Source organism: Panthera onca, chromosome A1 (assembly GCF_046562875.1).
Source record: "Panthera onca isolate mPanOnc1 chromosome A1, mPanOnc1 haplotype 2, whole genome shotgun sequence".
Classification (NCBI taxonomy): Eukaryota; Metazoa; Chordata; class Mammalia; order Carnivora; family Felidae; genus Panthera; species Panthera onca.
In genome coordinates this window covers 151,443,543-151,460,526 of record NC_138339.1, presented here as the reverse complement: position 1 = coordinate 151,460,526, position 16,984 = coordinate 151,443,543, and the positions used below count along the sequence as shown (strand labels likewise).

The following is a 16,984-nucleotide window of genomic DNA, read 5'->3' as shown; positions in this document are numbered from 1 at the left end:
TTATCCCAAGAATGCAAGGGTGCTTCAGTGTAGAAAAATCAACCAATAATAACACATCACACTAAGAGAATGAAGGAACAAAACCGCATGGGCATCTTAATTGGAGCAGAAAAAGCATTTGATATAATCCAACACCCTTTCATGATATGAAAACTCAACAGATGAGGAATGGAAGTGAATTTCCTCAACCTGATAAAGGGAAGTTATGGAAAATCCACAGCTAACCTCTTACTCGATGGTGAAAGACTTAAGTGCTTCTCCCTAAGATCAGGAATGAGACAAGCTTGCCCGCTGTCGTCACTGCTACATGACATAGTGTGGCAGTGCTGGACAGAGCAATTAGGCAAGAAGAAGAAATCAAAGGTATACAAATCAGACAGAAAGAAGTAAAACTGTCACCATTAATAAGTGATATAATCCTATATATGGAAAATCCTAGGGGTGCCTGGGTGGCTCAGTCGGTTAAGCGTCCAACCTCAGCTCAGGTCATGATCTTGTGGTCCATGGGTTTGAGCCTTGGGTTGGGCTCTGTGCTAACAGCTCAGAGCCTGAATTCTGCTTTGGATTCTGTGTCTCACACTTTCTCTCTCTCTCTCTCTCAAAAATAAACATTAAAAAATTAAAAAAAAGAGAAAATCTAAGGAACCTACAAAAAACCTCTCAGAGCTACAAGACAAATGAAGCAAAGTTGCAAGATATAGGATCAAAACACAAAAATTAGTTATATTTCTATATAGTAGCAATGAACAATCCAAAAAGGAAATTAAGAGAATAATTCCAATTACAATTACATCAAAAATAAAATACTTAGGAATGCATTAATGAGGGAGGTATAAGACTTGTGCACCAAAAACTACAAATTGTTGCTGGAAGAAACCAAGGAAGACCTAAATACACAGGAAGGCATCCCATGTTCATGGATCAGAAGGCTTAACATTGTTAGGATGACAATACTCTCCCAAATAATCTCCAGACTGAATGTATTGCCCATCAAAATCCCCAAAACCTTTTTCACAGACATGGAAAAGCTAATCCTAAAATTCATATGGAATTGCAAGGCACCCAATTGCCAAAACAATTTTGTAAAAGAAAAACAGACTGGATGATTTATACTTCCTGACTTCAAAACACACCACAAAGGTAAATCCATGAAAATAGTGTGGAACTAGCAAAAGGGGAGTCGTATAGACCAAAGGAATGGAATTGAGAGTCCAGAAATAAATCCACACATCCGTGGTCAATTGATTTTTGATGGGGGGCCAAGACCATTCAATGGGGAAAAAAATAATCTGTTCAACAACTGATGGGGCTGGAGTAACTGGATTTCCACATGCAAAAGAATAAAGCTGGACCCCTACCTCACACCACACACAAACATTTACTCATTATAGATCAAAGATTAAATATAAGAGATGAAACTATAAAACTCTTAGAAGAAAATACAGATGTAAATGTTTGTAACCTTAGATTAGGCAATACTTACTTTGATATGACATTTCAATAGATAAGTTGGACTTCACCAAAATTTAAAACTATTGTGCATTACAGGACATGGTTACAACAATGAAAGGACAACCTATACAACTGGGAAAAGATTTGCAGATCATAGATCTGATAAGAATACATTGTCTAGAATATATAAAGAGCTCTGAGAACCCAACAACAAAAAGACAAGCACTCCAATTAAAAATTGGGCAAAGAACTTGAATAGGAATTCTCCAAAGAAGACATACCGATGACCCACAAGCCCATGAAAAGATGCTCAACATCATTAGGCATTGGGGACATGCAAAGAAAAACCACAATGAGATACCACTTTGCACCCACTGGGATGGCTGAAGGGAAGACACAGAATAACAAGGGTGGTAAGGATGTGGAACTGGAACCCTCATGCACTGCTGGTGGGAACGTGAGATGGTGCAGCCCCTGTGGAAAACTGTGGTGTTTCCCCCAGAACTTACACAGAACAATTCCACGCCTGAGAATACATGCAAAAGATTCAAAAACAGGTATTTAAACAGATACTTGTACAAAAATGTTCACAGCAGCTCTGTTCACAAGAGCCAAAAGGTAGAAATCACCCAAATGTGCATCAGTGACCAATGCATAATAAAATGCGGTCTATCTGCACAGAGAGCTATTACTCACCCCTAACAAGGCCTAAAGTGCTGACACACGCAGTGTGGACGAATCTTGAAAACATTATGCTGAGGGAAAGGCACCTCTCTCCCTCCCCAATTGTCTGTGGGGCCCAGCCACCATATTGCAGGGGCCACTTTTGGGTGTTGTTGCTGAGCATAGCCTCAGCTGCCAGACGTGTCCCAGACCAGGGACCAGCTGAGATGCAGCACTGTTGACCTCTGATTTGCAGGTGTCAGGACATATGGCACATGGTTATTACTGCATAAACCACTATGTTTGGTGAAAATTTGCTCTTCCCCAAAAGTTAACCAACACCCAACCCTCATCTTCTTCTCCTTCCTGGACCCAGGACCCAGGATAACTCCTTCGGTGTGCCTCTGTGGCCCCCAACCCCTCCTCCCCTCCCTATGTTTTATTGTTTTAATACAAATTTTGTTATTTTCTCTCCAAGACCCCCCTGAAGTCCTGGCTCCTGTGGGAAGCCTGCGATGGTTAATCTCGTCCTCCCGAGACCATACAATTTGCTCTTGGGGAAGGGGAAGCAGGAGGGATCTCTGCATTACCCTACTCCTTTTGGAGCTGCAGGAGCCCCCTAAGAGGCTGAGGTCTGCAGGGCACTGCCCACCCACTGGAGGCGCCGCTCCTATGCTGAGCACAGGGGAGACACTGAGGCGGGTCAGGGCAGAGCAGCTCCTGGCACTGAAGGGGAGCTGCAAGGACCTACCACGTCCACCTGAAGGCCGAGATGGGGGCCCGCGTACCTTTGTCCAGCACGGGGCCGAAGATGGCCAGGCTGTTGTTGACGGTGGTGCAGTTCCAGCGGCGGCCGCGGAACTGGTGCTGGCACTCCTGAATGCTTATCTTGATGCCCTCCGCCACGCTGGGCATGATCTCCACGTAGTTCCGGCAGAACCGCAGCTGCTTGGGCACCAGGCCCGGGATGCTGGCACACAGGATGGGCTGAGTGCCCAGGGATGAGTACTGGGGCCCGATGGCCAGGGACCTGGGGAGGAGGGGAGGAGGCCTGGTCAGTGGTGCAGCCGCCCTGCCCGCGCTCCTCAGTGCGCACACGGCCATTCTGCATGAAGGAAGCGCGTCTGCACCCTGTAGTGGATGGTACCAAACATCGTCCAGACGTGCATGAGGCGCGGTGGGAAAGCAACCAAGGAAACGGAGAGTGCAAGCCTGCCTGGTGCTCTGCACAAGTACAGGGGCTGTTCTGTCAGGGTGGGGGTAGCAGGGCAGCGGAGCTTTGGAAATGTGGGGAGCACAGTGTACAACCAGTCAACCCCAGGGGGCTGCCCAGAGGAGGGGGTGCCGGCGGCCAGACAGGGCACAGCAGCGGCTGATCCATGGGGTGAAAATCACCCTGCACTCACACCCGCGTGACAGCCGCTCTTGGCTATTTACCCAACAGACAGAAGGCCATGTGCCCTCCATGCCACGTGCCCACAGACATTCATGGCGCTGTGATTAGGATGGAGCCACTCGAGTCTGCACCCACAGGGCGCAAGGGTGAACAGCTGCTGTTCACTCCCTCTCGGAAATGCGGCCCAGCGCACTTCTGACAGGTAGCAGGTGCCAAGGGGACACCTGGCTCGGCCAGTTTGTGCCTGCACCTCCGACTGTGGCTGTGGCCATGAGCAGTCGTAGATGAGGACATAAACCAGGGCTGCGGTTCCTCCTGAATTCCTGTGGGAGTACCCCCCTGAGCGGAGGTGCAGAGGGAATGTCTCGGGGATGGTTCCCACTCACCGCACACCTATGAAATTTAAGTTGAACAACAAAAGAGAGAGAATTTTGGCTTTCCAGTCCCACCAGCTGCACACAGCTGTGGCTACCGAGCTGGACGGTCAGATAAGGGACATTTTGGTCCCTGTGGAAAGTTCTATCAGACAGCACCGGCCTGGGGCGATGGAAGTGCTCTGTGTTGGTTACACACGCGTTTATGTCTCGAGGCTGACTAAACCATGTCTGTTTTACTGTATGGACTTGCATCTTGATTTCAAAGAAAGAACTGTCAGGTCCTTTTGGGGGCAGAGCAGAAAGAACTTCTACAATTGTATGGGTGACAAGTTGAAACACCTGCCCGGACCCGTGGGGGACGCTGGATCCCACCACCTGTGGACACGTCGGCCCAGTCCTGTGGGGAACACTGGATCCCGCCACCTGTATACTCCTCGGCCCAGTGCCCCAGGCAACCCTGCTGCCTGTTCACGGTCTCCCACGTGCTCTCCACTCCCACCTCGGGAGCCCATCTCTCTGCTTCCTCTGGGCTGCTGGGTATGCTGCGTCCCATGCCTGGAATGAAGATCTAGAGCAGCCCCTGGCCTGGCAGGGAGGCCCCTGCTTATCTGGTAATTTACTCTGGTGGGCTCCCAGCGAGAAGGTCTGACTCTCCTTTGTTTGGAGGGGGAGACGCCTCAGCTGAATCCCCAGAGGCTCTTCTTGTTTGCGTCGGGGGGTGGGGGGGGGGACCCAGCACCCAGAGAGAAGGCAGATGGGAGGCTTCTGTATGTCTGAGCCGTCCACATCCCTGCATGATGACACCGATGTTCCAGATGTCCTACGTGGAGTCTAACCCGGTTCCAACCAGCTGTGGTGAGAGCCATAGGAAGCAGGGACTCACTGTCAGAGAAACAATCTTCCCCCCTGGAAACACTCTGGAAATACACAGCAGATCCCCCTGCCCGCCTCCCGCCCATCCTTCCCTCCTTTTCCCAAACCTTCAAGGCCTCCTTGCCAGTAGGCACGAGCCCAGCCCTCCAGCACCTGAGGCTGCCTCCTGGCTGCAGAGAGAAGCTTCCTCAGTGCTGTCCAGCCGGATCCAGATCTGTCTGCTCTCCCCACACAGCCTGTGGGCCTTGTGCAGTCACACTGGCCTCCCTGCCTCCAGCAGGCCCTCCACTGCCCCTGTGTGGGTCACCCTCCTGGGCTCCCTGTGCAGCACCTCTGCCTCATTTAGGAAGGAGCTGGGGAGCAGGCCACTGGCCCTGGAAGTCCCACCTCGACTTGTGCTCCCCTGGCCAACTCCCGACAGCGTGTGCTCCCCCACATTCCTGGGTGGACCACCACATTCACCCTGTCTTCACCTCCCCTCCTCCTCCCCAAGAACATCTCCTGAGAACTAAAACCTATCTTTCTGCAGCCAGATGCCTGAGCCAAGCCTCCCTGCTACAGGCAGCAGGTCCTGTGTCCCTGATCTTCCATGCCCTCAGTGTCTTGGGTCCCTTCCACTTTCGAGCCCCAGTATCTGACCGCCCTCCCTTGGCGTGCTCCCCACTGGTCCTGTCTGTCCTCACGCTAGTGCCTTGATGAGCAAACCGGCCAGGACCCCGTGTCAGACACTGCAGGCCACACCACTCTCGAGTATGTCTGTGTCCCTGGCCTGGCCTGGGATGGTGGGGCCGGGCCATTGCTTGTGGGGAATGGGGCAGCAGGGCTGGCTCGTTCCCTCGCTCGTTCCTTCATTACACACAGACCCTACTGAGTGCCAGTTGCCCGGCCATCTTTCTTCCACATCCACCCCACAGTCCTGAGAACCTCAAAGTTTCCAGAAAGCCCAACCATCTGCCTCACCCCTGTGTGGTCTTTCTTCCCCAGAAAGTGTCCTGTGATCTGGGCCTGGCTCTCCATCACCCCGGCCTGCACGGACATCTGGGAAGGGAGACCAGAGGCAGGGGCCACTCCCATGGGGACCCCTGCGCCGACCTGGGCCATGAGCATCCCAGGGAGCTGGCAGAGCAGGTGGGCGGTGGGATGGGAGGAGAGCTCGGCTCGTGGGCTGACTGGTGGCATGCAGGCCAACGTCAGTGTTCTCTGCCCTCGGGGAAGGACCCTCAGCCTGTAGGTGCAAGCAAGGCCTCTAGGCTGACAAGATGGGCCTGGCCAGGCTGGAGCACAGGAACCAGGCAGAGAGGCCAGGGGGCGCAGGGGGGCGGTGTGGGGAGAGACAGGTGGCATCTGTCCTGTGTTCCCTCCACTACTCAAGCTTGCACAGAGAATCTGTAAATACAGGGCGAACTCCCCCAGCCTGTGCTCCTTCAGAACATTGCCACCAGCACTGCATGTCCAGGCCACTCCTGCCGGGTCCTATGCCTCCCACCCACCCACCATGCTGCCCCTGTCCTAGCCCCAGGGACCCCAGCCTGGGTCAGTGCGTGTGCCACGCAAGGGTGGCTCTGCCCACACCTGCCTAATGTCAGGTGTCTGCCTCCACTGTGAGGTATGTCTTGAAGTGAACCCTCCTCGTGTTCCCACTGTCCACACGCATGCAGCACGCTCCGGGAGAGGCCACATGCCCCTCCCCCTCTGCACCACCAGATGTCAGCAGGAACTGTTGAGGTGACACCCTCCCTAATGAGTGGAGGGACCCAGGGGGAGGGTTCCGGAGAAGCAAGTAACCAGGCCTTGTGAGGACACAGCTGGAAATAACACAGGGCGGGACCTGGGTGGGGGTGGTGGGGTACTCTTTCAGGATCCTTCTTCAGCCTCTACGGTCCTCCCATACAGGAGTCCACCTCTGTCTCCCTCTGGCGGAGGCCTGGCTGGTCACCCATGAGGCTCCTTTCTGCCTCCGACCGAGATAGGGCTGCTGTGGCTGGTCCTGGAGGCCACACCGGGCCAGGGAGGTGACCGTGGGAGCCAGGCTGATGATTTTCTATCCATTCACCTTGGAGCATCCAGGAGCCCAGGAGAGGTGCCTTGGGGACCAGTTGGTGGGCGAGGCTGGGGACCAACTGTCCCAGTTTCCCCAGGACTGTAAGCTCAGCTGGTCACCCCCAGTGAGGGTGCCCTTGCCCCTGCACTCCATGAACCAGGATGCCTCACTGATGCAGGACCACACAGGCCGTGATTTCACACAGATGTGGACCTCTCGCTACTGATGAGCCGGCCCGCGTGCTCGGGGTCAAAATGAAAATGTGAGATGAACAGATGGGTGCGTGGAGGCAGTGGTCAGTGGCGGGATAGCCAGGCAGAATAGCCCCGGGCTGTGGGCACACAGATGTTCCCGCAACCATTCCAACCGTGGGCCGTTCTCCACAGGCAACACTTGGAAGGTCTGACATCACGGTCTGGTGCGGGGCTTTCCGATGGGGGCTGGCTTCCTCCAGCTTGTCCTCTGTGGTCACAGCCTTGCTTCAGTGAGGAGGGGTGGGGAGGGTCTGCCAGGAGGAAACCTACTCACTCCATTTCTCTCTTCTTTACTTGGAGACTTGGGACGCGTGGAAAAGAAAGGCACCCTTTAGTTCAGACATACTCCATCAGGCCTGTGGTGCTGGCCTCCTGGCCAGATGCCAGAGCCAGGACTCATGCCGAGCGGAAGCTGGGAGGGAGACAGAGAGCCCAGAGCCTGCCCCCCCCCTCCCCCAGGACCCCTCAGCTCCCAGGTCAGAGCCTGCCTTCCATCAGGCTTCCCTTATGCCCCCCAGGCCATGCCTTGGGGAGAGCAGAGCCGGGACTTCCCAGCTCACAGCTTCTGGCAGCAGCCTGGTTCCGGGGTGCTGAGTCAGCTCCTGCCCCCCCACCCCCCTTCCAGGGCAGGCCCCAGCTCGCCACATCCTGGAGCCAGGCATCAAGGCCAGGGTGCCAGCCCAGATGCTGCTCCAGCTGTTCCAAACCTCTGCCCCACCCCCACCCCCAAGCCCTGTCTGGGTTCGTCTCACACCCACGCCGGACCCCATGCCCGATGCCCCTTGGACTGCTTCCAGAAAGTTTCCTCTGCCCCAGAGGTGGCCAGGGGAGGGTGGAGAGCTGGGAGCTGCCGGTCCCACACAGAAGGGGGCTGGCATTGTGGGTGAGAAGCGGTCAGGGGGGCTTGGCAGGACACTGGATTGTGGCTTGGCCTCAAAGGCAAAACCCAGTCATTAAAAAAAATCACATTAAAAATTTAGCTGGTGTTCACGAACCTTAGTGTGGTGATCATTTCATAATATATACATGTATCACATCATCATGTTGTACACCTTAACCTCACACAGTGTTATCTGTCAGTTATGTCTCCATAAAGGTAGGGAGAACATCCACAGTGGATGTGCACTATCCCCCCATACCCTCGGATCCAAATTCCTCATATACAGGGAAGGTAGATGTCCTCCATCCATCAACACTTGGGAAACCGCAATCTCTAAGTCTCTCCTCCCACACCCTCCTGGGAGGAAGCGGGGCGCTTGGGGTGAGGCCAGGGGCAGAACAGGAGGGCAGGGAGAGGCTCCGAGCCATGCAGTGGCTGCCTCCAGGGGATGGTGATGTACTGGCCTGTCCGAGGGCCTTGCCAGGGGCTGGAGGCAGCACTGAGAGCTAGAGGGCACCACCATCCCCATGCCCTTTGTTCCCCCAAGTTCTCTCAGCACAATAAAATGCAAGGGCACTGAATGCACTCTGAACTCCTGAGTCATATCCCGGAGGAAAGGACATCCTGGAAAGGTGGTGATGTCAGCCTGTGCTGGCTGATAGTAAGGCACCGGTGGTCACCCTGTGATGAGAGCGATGCGAGCATGAAGGATGGGTAGGGGCAGGCTCTAGGTGGTGCTGTCAGTGCCGGGGTGGGTAGGGGTGGGACAGATGGATGAAGATCTCCATGGTGCTGTCAGTGCAGGGGTGAGTTCGGGTGGACTCTCCGTGGTGCTGTTGACCAAGCAGAGGAGCCAGAAACGGGACTGAGTCGCAGCACAGGGTAAGCAAGCGAGCCCACCCAGTGGTTGATCAATGCCTGGGTTGTCATATCTGCTTTCTCCTGGTGACATTGGCTCCCAGGCCCATCACTGCTGCCCTTCGTCAGAGGCAAGTCTGGTTGCTGTTCACGGTGGGTGCAAATACCGATATCATTTCCCCGTCCCGGGGGTCCCACACCCCGAGCTTCCAGGAGGGGCTGCGTGGCTGTGCACCCTGGGAAGGAGGCACTCCCTCCAGGCCCAGACACTGAGGGGCCCCCAGAGGCCCCACCCCGCTGCCATGCCATCGGGACCGTGACCATAGCCAGGATGCCAGGCCACACTTACAGACGTAAATCAGGATCACCTATCTCACACGTGCTTTCAAAGCATAGCCTCTGTCCAGGAGGAGAGGTCAGAGATGTTGGGGCATCCAGAGCAGCCGCTGGCTCTGTGCCAGGAGCCCACGTCCCTGGACCAGAGAGGCACCCCCGCCTCTCAGGAGCTAGAACGATCTGGCTGGCAGTCGCCAGCACGTGGGGACTGGGTCCCCCGAGCCCAAGGACCCACACGTGACAGTGGGCGAGGTCAGGAGCTCACTCTCCCCCAGACGAGCTAGCACTGTGAGTGAGGCTCCAGAGACCACAGTGGGGACCACAAATGAGCCACCCAGACGTGCCACCTGCTGAGTGCCACTGTGTCCCGTTTGAAGCTGTGGAGTCTGGCCACTTGTAAGTGGCAAAGGGGGCCTACTGTCTGCTACCTGTCCCCACAAGCTGCTCACACCCAGGGGACAGAACTTCCCCAAGCAGTCGAAGGCCCTCATCACCTGGGCACCTTGGCCTTTGTGAGTCTCTCCTGCCCCTTCCTATCTCCCCATAGGCCCCACTGGCACCATCATGTCACCTGTGTGGCCTTGCACTTGGCTGGCCCAGTGCGTGACTCCCTGTGACCCTCGCAACCTTGTGGATGGCACCCTGGGACCTCCTGGACCGGGAATCTCGGCCCAGATGAAGACACCTGTGTGGCATCCATGTGTTAATATGACTGGATGGCTCCTAAGGGCCCCTTTCTCCCCATACTCCGATGCCCTTAAAATGCATTGAACTCCAGGCTTGCAGAATAACATTTAGGGACCAGAGTCTCAGGCAGTGTAGGCTGCCCCAAGGAACACCATGGACCAGGGGGCTTACACAAAACACATGTATCCCTCACAGGTCTGAGGCTGGACCTCCAACATCCAGGTGTTAGCACATTCGGGGTCTGTGGGGACCCCCTTCCTGGGCTCCTTGAGATGGTGGTGGGGACAGAGAGAGCCCTGGGCTCTTGTTCTCCTTATGAGGACACGAAGCCCATCACGGGTCCCCCTTCCTAACACTGTCACCTGGGCTCATGCATGAATCTGGGGGGTGGGTGTGAACATGGGTCTGTGACAAGTCAGATATATGTCGCAACACACAGCCAGCACTAAAGACCCTCAGCACCACTAGTCTCTGGGGCCCCACTCAGCCCCGTGTCCCCTGCAGGATGGTCACAGAAGGGTGACGTGACTGGCAGCCTGTGCCTGCCCCCAGCCAGCTGCGTTAGGACCCACTGTGCCTCAGTTTCCCCTGCTGACACGCAGGTATGCAGCTGTCTCTCCTGATGTCGGCACAGGGGCCACCCAGCTCCAGGTCCCAAGGAGGCGAACCCGGGGTCTCTGCCCCGCACTGTGAGGGGGCCCAGGACCTGGCCTCACAACCCTCAGGCACCATGCTGAGCTGTCACTGGGTGTCGGGGCTTTGGGTTAAACCCTCATCTTGCCCTCGGCCTCACAGCTGTTACAGGTGTGTAAATGGCTCCAGACAGGGACGGGAGGGGTGGGGGTGCAGCCAGCCGTCCCTCACTTACACCTCTGTCCCTCTGTCTGGGTCACAGTGAGGCCCTGACCCTACTACTTCCTTCACCCTGCACCTGGTGCCGTGATTCAGCCTGTGAGGAATGAGAGCACTTCTCCACAGTGCAGGGAGCTGTCCCAGAAGGTGCCCACACCCGGCTGCCTGGTCGGTTGTCACACCCGATACCCCGAAGGCCCCTCAAACCCAGAGTGCCCTGACCCTGAGACACGGTCCTCCTCCTCTGAGCCTCTCCCCGGAGTCCCAGCCCTGAGAGACTTTCTGCAGGGCCGTCCACACGGCCGAAGGGCCAACGTCCAGGAGCAGGTGGCGGTGGCCCCGCCTTGGACCTGGGACAGGGTCCCTGAGCTGCAGACCACATGTGGCGGAGAGGCCGGCTCAGGCAGAGCAGACACGGCGCCCCCACAATCCTGGGAGATGTGTGAGGCATTCAAGTGGAAGGTGGCCCACTAGGGAGTGTTCCAGGGTCCGGGGAACACACGGTTGCTTAACAGTTTAGTGATAGCTTGTTTCTCAGGAACCGGGGGATGTCACCTTCAACCCAGAGCGCACATGCGTGCGGCCTGGAAAGCGGCCCCTGGACTCCAGTCCCAGCCTGTGGCTGGGGCCACGTGAGCCGCGCCTGCCGCCCGCCAGCGTTAATGGTTTTCTCCCTCCCGGGAGGGCAGCGCTGTGGAAGTCTGGGCGCCTTGCCAGGCCATCCTGCTCAGGGTGGAGCGGAGGCGCTGGCTGTAACACGCAGGGGAGGGATGGGCTGATGGCCGTCACCCGCGGGCTTATATCGCGATGGTGCAGTGGGGGTGGAGGGCACAGAAACAGCTCTGGGCAGAGGAGCCCCACTCGCCCCACAGACGCAGGAGGCACCTGTGCACTGTCCCTGCAGGTCTTGTGGGGCGGCAGCCTCTTAGGTGTCTGTGAACCTGGCTGGGTTTCCTCCTGCAGTAAATCTCAGCAGGCACGGGGTGCCTGTGGGCTGTGGGCTCCGCTCCATCCTCGCCTGTGGCCCTGTGTGCTCCGGGGTGAGCAGAGACTTTGTGAAGTTCCCAAGGACTGTGGGACAACATCTGCCTGAGGCTCCAGAAGGGGCTCTGAGCAGTGGGGTGGCATGTCCATCTGCACCTTCTTGAGGAAGCGCTCTGTGGCCCCCGCCCTGCTGGCCCCCTTCTCCGGGCCCCGCAGAAGCCGGCAACGTCTTCTCTTGTCCTTCGAGGACACAGAGCTGCACATGGGCCCCGGGGGAGCAAGGAGGTCGGGGGCCCACACTCTCCCTGTGGGTCTCTGCCCAGGAGGGCTCTGGCTGGTCCCATGGCTCTCTGTCTTGGGGACAAGGTGTGAGGTCTCACTGAGCCCTGAGGGCTCCCTAGAAGATGAAAGGGGTCTGTCCTGTCTGTATGGAGCTGTCTGGGAGCCATAGGGGCCACGGGCTCCTCCAAGGGCATTCTCTCTGCACCCTCCATGCACTGGGGACCACTGGGAGACCCCCACCTGCCTCCACGCTCCTGCCCTCTTCTGCCTAGAAGACCCCTGTGGGAGTTTGTGCAACTTGGGCACTGGGAGGGCCCGTGGGGGGTTGCTGCAGGACCCTGGTCCGTGCTGGGTCCCCTCCCCTGCCTGCAGCCCCCCCCCCCCCCAGCCCCGCCGGCTGAGCCGGGATTACTGACACATACTTTGAACAAGTCCTGGCAGGCGGGCAGAGACTCCTGTGCCCACGGCCATGCATTTGCCCGCTTCCCTGGGCGGCTGCAGCACGTTTTGTTGGGGAAGGAATGCAGAGGCACCAAAGCGTGAGACACCTCCAGGGTGTCACCTGGGGAGGCTGTGAGGGAGACCGAGGCAGCGCTGCCCAGTATGCTGTGGGGATCCAGCCCCAGAGCTGGGAAGTCAGCCAGGAGGTGTACTGGGAGGAGCCCAGCTGAGGGGCTTCTGTTTTTCACGGGAAAGATCCATCATTCACTCTGGAGGGGGGGTGTCAGGTCTCCGGGGCCGGCGGGCTCTGCCTTCCTGGGCCTCCACTCCTGCTCCCCATGAAGTGTAGCTCACCACCTCCCAGCACCGTGTGGGCACGACTGTCACCTTCAGCAAGCCCATCTGGAGCCACTCCGCCTCTGGAGACTTCTGAGCCCTTCACCCGGGCTTGGAAGGAGCAGACACAAACTCTCGAATGTGGACAGTGCTGGGTGGCTGACTGTGGAGGGACGCTGGTCCACAGGCAGGATCCCCCACCCAGGCCTGCCGGGCAATGTAGAAGGTGCTCCCTGACCTAACAACTTGGGTTTGGGGTTTTTCAAGTGTCCAACCCACTATTACAAAGTGCATAGAAATGCTGCATGAGAACAGTACATAATACAAAACCCAACAGGTCACAACAGCCAGGACATCCCCAAGCGTCCCCTGTCTTCCATTTCTGTTCTTATTTCTTCAAGGACAACGTCCCAGGATGGGCCCCGGGGGCCACTTGCAGCGTGACTGCTCCTTTCATTGAGGCTCCTGTCCTGGGCCACGCCCGCCGACCCCTGGGGGCTGGAGATCTGTACCCGGGAGCTGGGAGGGAAGCACAGCTTTACAGCTTTTCTCTAACTAAGACCATTTCCTCCATCTCCTCCCCCATTGTATTGCCTGCCACAAAGGATTCTAGCAGGTTTATGCAAATAAAACAGAAAATCGTCTTCTAAAACAGCGAGCCCAGTGAGACACAGGGGACACCCTGGCTGGGAGAGGCAGTCTTGAGTGTGTGGGCTGTCAAGTCGGGGGAGCCCCAGGTGGGGGTGCAGATGTGGACCTGGTGGTTCTGACCATGCGTGTTTTACCTGTGGCCATTTCTCACGTGGCCCCTTGATATAAGGATGGCCACTGGTGGGCTCCCCGCACCCTGAGATCCTACAACACCAGAGGAGTGACCTGGTGTCTGGATTCCTCTGATCTTATGACCTCACTACTGTCCTCACCAGCCTCAGGGCTAAAGAAAGAGGCAGAGAAAGAGGGAGAGAGACAGAGACAGGGAGAGACAGAGAGACAGAGATAGGGAGAGACAGAGAGACAGAGACAGGGAAAGATAGAGAGACACAGAGAGACAGAGACAACAAGAGACAGAGAGAGATAGAAACTAGGAGAGACAGAGACAGCGAGAGACAGAGAGATAGAGATAGGGAGAGATAGGGAGAGGCAGAGACAGGGAGAGACAGAGAGAGACAGAGACAGATACACAGCAGCAGGCAGACTAGAGAAGTGAGCGGCAGGGGTGCCCTGGGGAGGGGCGCAGGGGTGCAGAGTCACCAGAGGCAAGGCAGCTCAGGGAAGGCTTGTGTGTGGGCCCTGCTGTCTGAGCAGGTGAGCCCTCAGGTCCCGAGTCATCTGACACAGGCCACCCCTCACCCTGGTGGCTCACCCCTGGGGCCATAGTGGCGCCTCCAGAATGCTCCTGGCTGGCTACCCTCTCTGACCTCAAGTGCACCTGCACCCCACAAACACAGAGGAGACCCATGTGGGGGCCTGAGGGGCGGCACGGGACAGGGCATGCAGAAGAAGCTCTGGGAGGTGGGCAGGCTTGTTTCTGAGTTGGCCTTCCAGGTGGCAAGCAAGGCGTAGGGGCCAGATACTAGCTTTTAGCTGGGAGTCCCCTGCCAGGAAATCTGTGTGGGGGCAGTGGTTAGGGACGGTGAGACGATTCTGGTGTGGGGGGAGAACCAGGGAGCACTGCAGTGGGAGCACGTCCCAGGCCACAGATCTGACCCGGGTGGCTTCACAGGGGAATGTCCTGGGTCAGCCCGGGTGGCATCTGCTCCCAGCACAGAGGCTGTGGAACACAGGGTCTGACTCAGATGGGTGAGGCTTTTTGTGTTGATGAAGACAAGGCAGCTAGCTGCTGGCTACCGGGGCTGTCACTGCAGGGCAGTGAGGGAGTGAGGTGGACGGCAGAGGGCAGGCTGGCCAGAACGGGCAGGACATGGCGGGAATGGGGCAGAACAGCCTGGTGGGGGCAGTGGGGGGCCTGGCCTCTGCTAGGGGCCCAGGTTAGGCCCAGGGGGCTTACAAGATGCCTGCAGCCCAGACTCAGGGACACAGGAGGAAGGGGCCCAGAGCACAGCACAGAGCTCTGGTGCCTACAGAGTACTGTTCTCCGTGTTCCGCGCATCCTGTGTTTGCTTAGTTCTAATTCCGTGACACTCCTGTCTGCTCAGAGGAGTGGTGCAGCCCTGTCACCTCTCTGGTTCCTTCCCTGGGAGCCCCCCCCCCCCCATCTGTCACAGGATCGCATAAGGAGCCCACAAGGCACACTCTCAATGTTCAGGTCGTGGGACTGTGACCGGGTCTGGGCTCCCCAGGGACCTGCCCCTGGCACCGAGGGTGAGGGCTGGGTGAGGGGCGCTTCCGCCCCGCGCTGGGGAGCCGTGGCTTTGGGATTCCCTGCAGGGCGGCGGCCAGCTCCTCCACCCTCCCACCAGGAGCCACACCAACTTCAAAAGCCTAATTACTCCCGATTTGGGCTGTTTCCTCAGCGTCCCCGCAGGTGAGAAAGCCCCCGTTACTTTCACTTTTATATGCAAGGTGTGGGGAGAAGGGGGGTTGCGGTAGCTTCGCTGGGGGAGGGAGGGAGAAACGGAACAACCAATTAGGGGAGGCTGAGCGTGAAGGTGAGAAGTTATAAAGAGAGGGTCCCTCAGCCGCACTGGGGGGAGGGAGGGCTGGGGAGAGGAGGGGCCACGGTGGGAAAGTCCTCCAGGTAGGGCGTGCAGACAGGAAAGCTTTCCCCAGCTAGAAAACCCTGAGTCTCTCCCTGGGAGCCGTCCTTCCGGTCTACTTGGCCTGGGAGCCTGTGGGGGTACGGCTCCTTCCCCTGCGGCTGGCCGGGGCAGAGAGGACGCAGGAGGGTAAATCCGCTGTCCCCAGGGAGCCCTGAGACTGTGTCCACCACAGACGCTTCTCCTCAAGAAGCAGAATCCCCAAGCGTGAGAATCCCACCAGGAACAGAGTTGGGGTTCCGGGGCACCCTTCTCTCTGGGGCCAAGGGCTGCTCCAGAATCTTGCTGGGGTGGATTGCCCAGAGGAAGGGCCTCTTCCGGCTGACCTGGGAAGCGCAGGGTGCGGAGCATGTGCGGGTGCGCTCACATGGAACACATGTGGCCGGGGTGGAAAGGGGGGCATACCTGTGTTGGGGGGGGGGGTGGTAAGGCCAGGGAGCCTCAGGGCCAACAGGACAAAGATCCCGAGGTGTGGGGTAGCCAGGAGGCTGGTGACAGGGCCCTTCCTTTCGGGAGGAGCGCGGGGGCGAAGGGCGCTTCCTCCTGCGCCCAGGAATGCGGCGGCGGGTCCTAATTAGAAGCCTGCGCTGGAGCGGGCGGCCTCGGGGCTCTCTCGGACGTGCCCCCCAGCCTCCCGCGGCCGGCGAGGCGGGCGTCAGGGTCCCCGAGGCCGCAGCCCACGCTCCAAGGCCACAGGGCGCTGCAGGTGCGGCGCGCGCCGGTGAGGGACGCCCCGGGTCCCCGAAGAGCGGCCCAGCAGCCTCTCCCAGGTCCCTGGACTGGCCCGGGCCTCCCCTCCCACCCCGCCCCGCCTGGCTGCGCCTGGACCCGCGTCCCCAGCCAGGCGCCCCTGCTCCTGAACCATCTCGAAGAGAAAAATTATTATCGGATTAGATGTACTTCGGCTCGCTTGGTTCCCCCCACCCCTTCCCCTCGGCGTAATTATTATAATTCCAGGCAAGCCGTCGGAGAAGGTTCCTGTGTGTGTGTGTGTGTGTGTGTGTGTGTGTGCGCGCGCGCGTACCCGCCCGCCCGCAAGCATGGGTGTGGGGAACCTTCTCTGGAACCGCGGGTCTTCTGGTTTCATGCCCCTACTTGTGACCCTCAAATCTTGGGCTTCTCAGAGCGCAACGCCGCGTACTGCCTCCCTCCCCCCTTTCCCTACCGCCGGCGACCCTCCCGGTGGGGGCTCTGCCAAATCAGATCCCGAAGGGATGGTAACACTGATCCTCCCCCCCCCCCCCCCCCCCCCACCATATCTGTGCAGTAGACACTCGGGACCTTTCCTTTGGTTCGTCTACATTTCCATCGTCAGATTGAGGAAGGTCTAACTGAAATGTGCCTCCGACGGGAGGACCATGCAGAGAGAGCCCCAGCGGCCCCTCTTTCCTTCCCCGTTCAGACAGGGGCTCACGAAGAAACCCCTCGGGTCGTGCCCCCCGCATCCCCCGAGCCTGAGAGGCCAAGGCTGGTGCTGGCCCCAGGGTCCTGGCCCGCCACTCCGGGCAGGTCCCGCTGTCTTTACGTAACTGCGCTGCTGCCCCAAGCTGTTGGG

At 58.0% G+C, this 16,984-nt stretch overlaps 1 protein-coding gene across 1 annotated transcript in view; it reads right to left on the bottom strand.

Annotated features, from left to right (window-relative positions):
* The window catches only part of WNT3A (Wnt family member 3A), a 43,275-nt gene that overhangs the window by 25,675 nt on the left and 616 nt on the right, over positions 1-16,984 (bottom strand). The window contains exon 2 of the mRNA XM_060636515.3: positions 2,904-3,145. Coding sequence (XP_060492498.1) covers positions 2,904-3,145 — 242 coding nt within the window. The remainder of the gene's footprint in view (positions 1-2,903; positions 3,146-16,984) is intronic.